General features: G+C 39.8%; 1 protein-coding gene across 1 annotated transcript; it reads left to right on the top strand.

Moving 5' to 3' along the window:
• Positions 1-7709: 7709 nt before the first annotated feature.
• On the top strand, positions 7710-8821 carry LOC150066760 (olfactory receptor 8S1-like). Its single transcript, XM_090355617.1, has one exon. The coding sequence runs from the start codon at positions 7710-7712 to the stop codon at positions 8637-8639; it is 930 nt and encodes a 309-aa protein (XP_090211743.1). The 3' UTR covers positions 8640-8821.
• Positions 8822-11362: the final 2541 nt, after the last annotated feature.

The raw sequence follows: 11362 nt of genomic DNA, 5'->3' as shown, positions 1-11362 counted from the left end.
TCAGGTATGATCTATCATAGGTTTCCCAATCTTACCAGGGAAGTCCCCAGAGCATCTCCCCTTTTCTCTCCATTTTAAATACTTTTTCCTAAGAGGGAGCTAAAGAGAAGGTAAGCATCTGACCAATTTCTTTGGAAGTCTTTAAATGGGGGAGGATGAAACTCAGGCTCTTTTTGCTCCAAGCAATGGATCTTGGGCTCCACACACTTCCCTACACTTCCCTACACTAAGCCTCCAGGATTTGCCAAAGGAGGCAAAAGCTGCTGGGGCCTAGAGTAACAAGTACAGATTTGCAGTAATAAGACCCCAAGATACCTGGCCAGAGTCTAACTCTGTAGTCTTCCTGTCCTTTGGCTAATAATGCTCAGTGGGACCACAACTATTTCTCTCCAAGACAATATTTCAGTATCATAACATATTATAGGATGTCAAACAGAAGCAGGGGCCAAAGTCAGAGGAGATAATAGTCTGGAAGGTCTCATAGTCTTCAGGGCATTAATGCATACCTGCTTATACCAAGAGGCAGGCTCCAGTGAGCCAAATGCCTGTCTGCTAAAGTAACTTGTACAGAGGCCCTGGAAATTCAGCTTCCAATGAATTCTTTAAACCTGAAGCAGCAGCACCACCCTTTAAGCTGTTAAAAGTCTCCAAATCTTGAATTATGTTGCTAAAACCTGATCACTGGCTTCCAACCCAGAGTTCCTGATTCAGTAGGTTACAGGTGGAACCTGAGAATTTGCTGCCTTTCTAATAACTTCCTAGCTGGTGCTAATGATTTCAGTTCTGTATTTTCTTTCATTTTGTGTGTAGGAAGTGAAATGTTAAGGGTAAGGCCCAAGTAAATGCTGCTTTTGTTCTTTTTGCCTATTCTTTCGAGTTCTAGTATGTCGCCACGATGTTCTCTCGCTCCAGATCATGCTTATGTTGACCACATTCCACTTACTTTCAGTCTATGGAAGATTCACTTTTTACTGAGGACATAATAAATCAATAACATACTAAAAAGGGAGGCAAATAACTGTACATTATCCTTAGTATATGATTTAAGAGTTATCAACAGAATGTCTAGAAAACAGCGAGTCAGGGAAGATTTTAACAATAGGATTGGATCCAAATATTCAGCATAGTATTAAGGATGGTTTGCAGACTGATTCTCTTCATGGTGATAATATACTTTCCTTTGCTATCTTAGGAAGTCCACTGGGTTTTTTTTTCTTTTTTTTAATTGTAATTAGTAAAAGGGTTACATGATATTTGCCAGATAGAAGGTGCATTAATTCACATACATTGATACCCTTTCACATGTCTTGGTACCTGTTTCCCTCCCCCCCCACACCCCCCACCCGTCTTGGTTTTCCCCCCTTCCCTATCAAATTTCAAATATCCAAATACAAATAAATTCAATATATCAGATAACAAAGTGAGATACTATACCAATATGAGATAACCAAGGGACAGCAAAGGAGATGAGAGACAACATAGTACATTAAGGACAACAATCATTCATTATATGGCTTTTGTTTCACTATCCTGGAGGTCCTTTCAATTAGCTTCCCAGTGGGTTTTTTTGCTTTGTTTTTGTTTTTATTTTTGTTTTGTTTGGTCCTGGGGGCCTGAACTCCAGGGCCTAGTCATTATCTCTGAGCTTTTTCCCTCAAGGTTAGTGCTGTGCCACTTTGAGCCACAGAGCTCTTTCTGGTTTTCTGGCAGTTAATTGGATATAAGAGCCTCACATACTTTTCAACCACCATCTTCAGATCTAAGCCTAAACTTCTTGGGTAGCTAAGATTACAAGTGTGAGCCACTAGTGCCTGGACTAAGGCCTATAATCCTTTTTTTTTTTTTTTTTTTGGTCAGTAGTGGGGCTTGAACTCTGGGCCTGGGCTCTGTCCCTAAAAGCTCAAGTCTAGCTCTCTACCACTTTGAGCCACAGCACCACTTCCAGTTTTCTGGTGATTAATTGGAGATAAGAGTCTCACAGGCTTTTGTGCCTGGGCTGGTTTTGAACTGTGATCCTCAGATCTCAGCCTCCTGAGTAGCTATGATAATAGGCATGAGCCACTTGCACTTGGCAAGGCCTGTAATCTTCATATCATCTTTTCATCCAAAGAACATTCACAGGATTCATGGAATAGGGTGTGGTTATTTTTAGGGAGAACATTCTGATCTCTCTAGAAGGTTACATTCTGGCTTTGGGATAGTGGTTATGTTTAGGGTGTGACAGAGGGAGAGAGGGATTAGAGAATGGTATTAGGAAGACTTCAAAGAGATTTCATATTTTTGAAAAATAATCTGAATCAAGCTTTACAAAAGTGTAGTAAGTAAAAAGAAATCTAGGAAGTGGTGCTGTGGCTTAAGGGGTAGGGCAGTAGTCTTGAACCGAAGCACTGATTAATAAGGCCCAGGCCCAGAGTTCAAGTCCCCATCATAATACAAATTGCAGAAAATTAGACTGCCAATTACATTCTCAAGAGAAATGTTAATTATGTACAATGAAATAGCAATTAATGACAAAAATGAAATAGTGAAGATTAAAGGAAGAATGAAGGTGAAGTAGGTGCAGAGGCTTAAGACTGTAATCCTCACTACTTAGAAGGTGGAGATCAAGGAATTTCAGGTTGAGACCAGGTTCTAGAGGAAAAGAAAGTTTGCAAGACTCCATCTCAACCCATGATTGGGAACAGTGGCACACACCTGGCATGTCAGTGACATAGGGATAAAAGAATCACAATCCAGGCTGACCCAGGCATAAAACAAGACCCTATCTAAAAAAATAACAACAAAAAACTTGTGGAGAAAATGAAGGTGAAATCAGTCCATCACCAGAAGCCTTACACTAAATGAAAGTTTAAAAGGACGCTTTCACTAAGGCCTGAAATTCTAGCTACTTAGGATGCTATAAGTTCTAGAAGAGTGCAGATTGAAGCCAATTTGGCCAGAAACATTTCTGAAATTACATTTACAATTAACTAGGACAAATCTAGGCTAGAAACATGGCTCAAGTAGTAGAGTAGCACTGTGAACAAGTGCCTTAAGTTTAAGCCCTGTTGCTTGCAGAAAAAAAAAAAGACTACTACACTGTTGGTGGGAGTGAAAACTCATGCAACCACTATGGAAAGCAGTCTGCAGTTCCTCAAAAGACTAAACATAGAACTCCCCTATGACCCAGCGATTCCACTACTTGGCATTTACCTCATCGTCCAGAAACAAGGTGTTCACTGCAGCACTATTTACCATAGCAAAGATATGGAAACAACCCAGATGCCCCTCAGTTGATGAGTGGATCAACAAGATGTGGTATTTGTACACAGTGGAATTCTGTGCTGCTGTCAGAAAGAACGACATTGCCCCATTTGTAAGGAAATGGAAAGACTAAGAAAAAATCATATTAAGTGAAGTAAGCCAGACTCAAAGGAACATAGGCTCAATGGTTTCCCTCATTTATCATAATCAGTAGAAACCTTGGGCTCTCCTAGCAGAGATTTACAATAGAACAAAGCCTTGATACATAAGGCCATATAGTATGACACTAAATGAAAGGACCTCCAGGATATTGAAACAAAAGCCATATAATGAGTGATTGTTGTCCTTAATGTACTATGTTATCTCTCATCTCTTTTGCTGTCTCTTGGCTATCATATTGTTACAGTATTTCATCTTGTTATCTGATATATTGTATATATGCGTATTTGATTATTTGAAATTAGATAGGGAAGGGGGGAAAACAAGATGAGGGGCAGGGGTGGGGGAAGGGAAATGGAGACCAAGACATGAGAAAGGGTATCAATATATGTGAAGTATTGTACCTTCTATCTGGTGAATATAATGCAACCCTCTATTAATTACAATAAAATATATGAAAAAAAGAAAAAAGAAGGAAAAGAAGCTTTCAATGTTCACACTTTGAAATTATTTTTTCTACCTTTTGAATCATTAAAACTTTTTTTTTTTGCCAGTCCTGGTCTTGGACTCAGGGTCTGAGCACTGTCCTTGGGTTCTTTTTCTCAAGGCTAGAGCTCTACCACTTGAGCCTCAGCACCATTTCTGGCTTTTTTCTATGTATGTGGTACCAAGGAATTGAACTCGGGTGTTCGTGCACGCTAGGCAAGCACTCTACCACTAGGCCAAATTCCCGGCTTAAAACTTTTTTTTATTAAAGAATTTATTAACATTGATTTTTATATCATATTTCAAGTGATGTGTTTAACAAACAGGTATTCAAGAAGGGAATCTCTATATACCATCACTGGCACTTAGATTTTAGAACATAATCAAAATTAGGCTGAGGGTTTGTATGTCATAGATACATAATAATTTATGTAATAAAACATTATGTCCATAGAGTCATAAATTTTTATGTCTATGTAGTTGTGTTTATATTTCCAGTACCATGTCCATAGCATTGGGTATGCAACTTTTGAGTCCTCGCTCTTGTACTGTTTGGATCTAATAGCCACATATTAAGGATACCATGTGCCTTTTGTTCCTTTGGTCTTGACTTGTCTCACTCAACATGAATCATCAAAACTTTTTAAAAATAGTTTTGGGGCCGGGAGTTTGGCCTAGTGGTAGAGTGCTTGCCTAGCATGCACAAAGACCTGGGTTCAAGTCCTCAGTACCACATACTTAGAAAAAGCCAGAAGTGATGCTGTGGCTCAAGTGGTAGAATGCTAGCTTTGAGGAAAAAGCCCAAGGACAGTATGCAGACCTAGAGTTTAAGCCCCAGGACTGGCAAAATAAATAAATAAATAAAAATAAAAATAAGTAGTTTTGAGTGATCTTGGCAAAAGGAATCTTTTGAAACCTTTTTTTTTGGGGGGGGGGGGATCATGAGACATGAACTCTGGGTTTGGGCACTGTCCCTGAGCTCCTCAGCTCAAGGCTACTGCCCTACTCCTTGAGCCACAGCCCCACTTCCCATTTTCTAGTGATTAATTAAAGATAAAAGTTTCACATTCTTTAGTGTCCAGGCTGGCTTTGAACTTTGATCCTCAGATCTCAGCCTCCTGAGTAGCTAGGATTACAAGCGTGAGCCACTGCACCCAGCTTAAAATCTTAATTTTAGTTATGAAAATTTTCAGTGCTAGATTCACAAAAGTTGAACAAAAAGCTAAAAATACATCAATAACTGTAAATTATCATTGATCATATAACACCATGTATAATAGTATAATTATGTCTTACATATATAATCAATTTAATAATATAATAGTTATATCTCTAGTGTCTAGACATTAAATATATTAAACATAAAATATTAATAAAGAGCCCATTCACTTCAATGGAAATTCCCAGAGGAAGCACGTACTAGCCATGTTTACCTAATAAGCCCTTGTTGGTTTCTAGAACTCAGGATGGACCCAGCTCCCCTTGGGATGTTCAGGTCATCCCTTGCCTATCCCACTGGTCATATTAACCCAGAAACCCTTTTACATTTGTTTGTTAGAATGGTGCTCTTAGCACTATATTAACAATTACAGAAAGATTATTGTGTAATTACTGCTAGGGGAAAGAAGTTACTATTGATACTTGTTAAGAAGTTGATGTTTTCCTTTTCTTTGTGGTTACAACTACAAAGGAGTCTTTGCAAGATAAGAGCAAAAATGCTGTCAAAGTTCAGAAAGCTTGCCAAAGTCTTTCTTTGTAGGAGCTTTTCAGGAATAGGGTTGCATGTATCTCTTTATGCACAAAAGGTTTTAAATAGAAAAGTTCAGGTCAGCTCTTAAGATTGGAAAGGTATGGTATGTATTCTCTTTCATGTGACTTTCTCCTGAGTTAAGAGGCCCAACCACTACCTCAGAGAAACAGGACCTATTCTGCACCAGGAAAAGGTAGAGCATGGTAATAATGCTTTCCGGGTCCTCTGAAGGTTTCCCTAGTTTCTAATGCTTTTGGACTTTCCCCTGTCAGTTCTTTTTCCCTCTGAGTCCTCTCCTCCTCTCTGATGTAGTTTTCATATCTTTTACTTACGGTATTTTAGTCTGTCCCTCAAGACCTTTTTTTTTTTTGTGTTTTGTGAACATACAAACATTTGGATTTCCTTCTTGCCACTCTGGAGCAAATATGCTCAAGCTTGTGATTCTTCACAGCACTTCAAGTTAGTTACTTCTAGCTTCTGTTTCCCATTTTGGAAAACTGAGACAAGAGTGACCTCATATGCCTTGCCTTATTCTTTATTCCTTATGCTGAAGAACTTGAAAATTATGCAAGAAGAACTTGAAAATTTTTGGAGCTAATGATAGCAATACATAAGGAATAGAGAGAGATGAAGGCATCATTGATAGAGTTGGAGAAATTTGAGATTTACAAACAGCTGTAAACACACAAAGGTTAGAGAGGAGCCATATATTTAATTAAGTATATCCTATAATGAAAACTCTAAGATAACTGGAAGTACATAATAGTGCAAAAGATACTACTTGGAAACAAACCTTTCCAGGTAAAAATATTGCATTGTATTTGTTACATCCTGTCTTACTACATAACCTGGATGTCTAAAACCCTTTACTAGTTCCTAAGCATGGATGTTCTCTGTGAGCAGGGAAGTCCTAAACTATTTTCCTCCTCAGTCATTCACTTATTCATTCATCAGCACATTAACTTTCATTTATAGATAATGCATCTTTTTGGAAGTACTAGGGTTTGAAGTCAGGGTCTTGAGCTTGCTAGACAAGTGATCTAACACTTGAGACTGACCTCTAGTCTCTAGATAGTGTGTGTTGTGTGTGTGTGAATAAGGCTTAAACTTAGGGTCTGGGTGCTGTCCCATAGCTTTTTTTTTTCCTCAAGGCTGGAGCTCTACCACTTGAGCTATAGCTTTACTTCCTGTATTTTGCTGGTTAATTGAAGTGTAGTCTCACAGACTTTTGTGCCTGGGCTGGCTTTGAACTGAAATCATTAGATCTCAGTTTCTCGAGTAACTGTGATCATAATTGTGATCCTCTGATGCCCAGATCTGCACAGTATTTTAATGCTCTGAAACCCCACTGGGCTCTGACACTCAATTTTTGTTGTTGTTGTTGTTGTTCATGGGGCTTGAACTCTGAGCCTGGGTGCTGTCCCCTGAGCTCTTCAGCTCAAAGCTAGTGCTCTACCACTTGAGCCACAGAACCACTAGACACTCAATTTCTAAAACACAATTTCTGCAAATTTCTCTTTCTTCTTACAATGTCACCCAATGTACTAGATTGTAATCAGTAGTTTGCAAACATTCTCCAGAAGCTTTAACAGTAAAACAACAGACTCTAAGGAAGGATGATAAAGCAAGTTAGGGATTGGACTAGAGTCGAGGCTTTGCAAAAGAGTGCAGTGGCTCACACCTGTAATCCTAGCTCAGGAGGCTGAGATCTGAGGATTGAGGTTAAAGCCAGCCTGGATACTAAAGACCACCAGACTTTTATCTCCATTTAATCACTAGAAAAGGGGAAGTAAGGCTGTGGTTCAAAGGGTAAGGCAGTATCCCTAAGCTGAAGAGCTCAGGGACAGTGTCCAGGCCCCAGAGTTCAAGCCCCATCACCGACAAAAAGAAAAAAAAATATTATCACAGGGTTTAGAAAACCTAGAGACTTATAGGAGTTTATCATTTCTACATGTGAACCTTTGGGTAGACATAAGACTTGGGCAATGAGAGGACACTTAGGTATTTGGTAGGCATAAGAAGAGATCTCATCCAACATGTTTCTTATGTTCCGAAGAAACCACCGAAAGCGATGAGGAACCACAGTGCTGTCTCTGAGTTTGTCCTCCTCGGGCTGTCAGATGACCTTTTCATCGAGGCTCTGCTCTTCGTGCTATTCCTGGCCATTTATCTCCTGACCATGCTGGGGAACCTGATGATGCTGCTGGTGGTCAGGACTGATTCCCACCTCTGTACCCCTATGTATTTCTTCCTGGGACAGTTGTCCTTTCTGGATCTCTGTCACTCTTCTGTTACCGTTCCTAAGCTCTTGGAAAACCTCTTATCTGAGAAGAAGACCATCTCAGTGGGGGGCTGCTTGGCTCAGGTCTTCTTTGTGTTTGCCACTGGTGGCACTGAATCCTGCCTACTTGCTGTGATGGCTTATGACCGCTATATTGCCATCAGTTCCCCTCTACTCTATGGCCAGGTGATGAACAGGAAACTGTGTATTGGGCTGGTGTGGGGCTCGTGGGGCTTGGCTTTTTTGGATGCCCTCATCAACATCCTTGTAGCTTTTAATTTAGACTTCTGTGAGGATCAAAATATCCACCACTTCATCTGCGAGCTGCCTTCTCTCTATCCTTTGTCTTGCTCCGATGTGTCTGCGAGTTTTACTACCCTCCTCTGCTCCAGCCTTCTGCACTTCATTGGAAATTTTCTCCTAATAGTTTTTTCTTATATTCGCATTTTGCTCACCATCCTGGGCATCAGATCCACCTCAGGTAGAAGCAAGGCCTTCTCTACCTGCTCATCCCACCTCACAGCAGTGAGCTTCTTCTATGGCTCAGGATTACTCCGCTATCTCATGCCAAATTCAGGATCCACTCAAGAGTTAATCTTCTCCTTGCAGTACAGCGTGATCACTCCCATGCTGAATCCCCTCATCTACAGCCTGAAGAACAAGGAGGTGAAGGCGGCCATGCGAAGAATGTTGAGAAAACGCCTCCAGAGTTTCAGATGATAGAGTGAGGATCAGAACGATGTGTGAAATGGATGGAGCCTCAGTAATTAATGCCTTATGAAAGACATTATCATGATGTATAGATATGTATACTATCTTATGATTTTCTTTGAAATTCTTAAGAAAAGGTGGAATTTAAGGTATTGACATCCAAGGACCATGGGAACATCTGATACTGTTTATTGGACCTAAGCATGCTTAATGGAACCTGATGACAATCTACTTCAAACTGCTCAATAGTTAATACCTGTAATTTCTCTCTCTGTGTGTGTGTGTGTGTGTGTGTGCACGCATGCACATGTTGTAAGAACAGATGGTTCCCCAGATCATATACAGTTATAGTTAGGTGACTATCCAGCCTTCGCGGTACTGTAGAAATAGCAGAATGTGGGTAAGCCAATGACAGAGCAAATGGTAAACACAGGAAGTAACCAGCTGGATTTTAAGAAAGTACATGGAACACAGAGATTTTTACAGTTAAGAGATTTGAGTGCATGAATTGTATGGACTAGAATTATAAATGCCAAAAATTGTTATTCCTTTAATGTTAACCTTTTACCTTTTTACTTGTTCATAAGCTACCAAGCTGTCATCTTCACCTTTGTTCTCTTTCATAGAAAAGAACATTAAAAAGCAATTTCTGGAATGATCACTACTTTTTAATAGTTTCTATATGGTCTGAGTGTGCAAGTTACAGACCAAAAAACTGAGAATATATTTAAGATGAATTATCAGGGAATACTCCACTGCTGAGACATAATTGTATGAATAGAATAGTGTGTAGTGTAAATGCTAATCAATCCATGAATTCACAAACTCTGCAGCCATGGGGGGGGGGAAAGGAGGAGATTATTCATGTGTTCAATAAGTTCTTTTTTTTTTTGCAGTACTGGAGTTTACTTACCAAGTAGGTGTAATGCCATCTGAGCCATGCTCTCTTCTCTGTTTTCCTTTCCTTTATTTCTCAGACAGGGTCTCAGTCTTTTTTCTTAGGCCTAGGCTGCAATTTTCCTATTTAATCTTTTTTTTTTTGCCAGTCCTGGGCTTAAGCTCAAGGACTGAGCACTGTCCTTGGACTTTTCTCAAGGCTAGAGCTCTACCACTTGAGCCTTAGCACCACTTCCGGCTTTTTCTAAGTATGTAGTACCGAGGAATCGAACCCAGGTCTTCGTGCATGGTAGGCAAGCACTCTACCACTAGGCCAAACTCCTGGCCCCCTATTTGATCTTTTTGTATAATATGTATGATAGGTGGATGCTACTGTACCAAGACATTTGTTGGTTGATTTGAGATCTCATGATCTTTTGGCCCTGGCTGCTCTGGTACTGAGATCCTTTCAATCTCTGCCTCTTGAGTGTTAAGGAGTACAGATACCAACCACTATGCAAGGCTACAATTTTTTTCCCCAGTACTTAGATTTGAACTCAGGGCTCCTTGTTCTTGTTTGGCTTTTCATTCATAGCTGGAGCTAACAACTTGACTTTACTTCCACTTCCAGCGTTTTGCTGATTTATTGGAGATAAGAGTTTCCTAGATTTCTCTGCCTGGGCTAGCTCTCAACAACAATCCGCAGATTTCTACTCCTAAATAGCCTGGATTATAGGTGTGAGCCACCACTACCTGGCTACAACAGTTTTTTTTAATTTAAATTTTATTGTAAAGATGACCTAAAGGGGTTATAGTTACATAAGTCAGGCAATGAGTATATTTCTCTTTAAACAGTGTTCCTCTCTCATTTTATCTCATTTTTCCCCTTCCTGATCCCTTCTCTTAAAGTTGTAAAGTTCATTTCCAACACAGTGTCTAGTGATTATCATTGCTGAATTGTTTCGCCATTTGTCTCACTGTTTCTGTGATTCCCCAAAACAGATAAACTTACATATATGACAAAGAGTATAGAAATAAAAAACAGTGACAAAAGGAAATGAACCAGTAGGAAAAAAGAAATAACTACAGTGTAATACAAAAGCCTCTTATTTCCATCCAGCTATGACAGTTTTATCCACTAAGTCTTATCTGTTACCTTTGCTGAAATTTATTTTAATAAAGGCCCCATACAAAAATTTAAAGATATATCACCAAATATCTTCCTTTTTCATTTTTATTGTGTTAAAAAATTCAAGTACATGGCCGAGCAGGTGTCCTTATCATATCCTGGGTTATGATGCTCAGGGTAGATGTCTAGGAGTGGTATGGCGGGATTGTAGGGAAGGTCTATTTTCAGGTTTTTTTGTGTTATTTTTTTATTTGCCAGTCTTGGGCTTGAGCTCAGGGCCTGAGCACTGTCCTTGGACTTTCTCAAGGCTAGAGCTCTACCACTTGAGTCTCAGCACCACTACTGCCTTTTTTCTATGTATGTGGTACCAAGAAATCAAACCCAGGACTTCGTTCATGCTAGGCAAGCACTCTACCACTAGACCAAATTCCCGGCTCGCCTATGATGTTTTAAAATTTATGTGCCAGTGATTGCATATAGAGATTCTCTTCTTGAATACTTGTTAAACATGACATTTGAAATATGATATAAAAATCAGTGTTAAGGGCTGGGAGTTTGGCCTAGTGGTAGAGTGCTTGCCTAGCATGCATGAAGACCATGATTTGATTCCTCAGTACCACCACATACATAGAAAAAGCCAGAAGTGGTGAGGTGGCTCAAGTGGTAGAGTTCTAGCCTTGAAAAAGTCCAAGGACAGGGCCTGGAGTTTGGCCTAGTGGTAGAGTGC

Source organism: Megascapheus bottae, chromosome 2, assembly GCF_031878675.1.
Source record: "Megascapheus bottae isolate mThoBot1 chromosome 2, mThoBot2.hap1, whole genome shotgun sequence".
Lineage (NCBI taxonomy): Eukaryota > Metazoa > Chordata > Mammalia > Rodentia > Geomyidae > Megascapheus > Megascapheus bottae.
The sequence above is the reverse complement of the archived record's forward strand: the minus strand, read 5'-3'. Positions and strand labels throughout refer to the sequence as shown.

Coding starts and splice junctions, on each gene's coding strand:
- LOC150066760 (XM_090355617.1), top strand. CDS start 7,710: ATGAGGAACCACAGTGCTGTCTCTGAGTTTGTCCTCCTCGGGCTGTCA.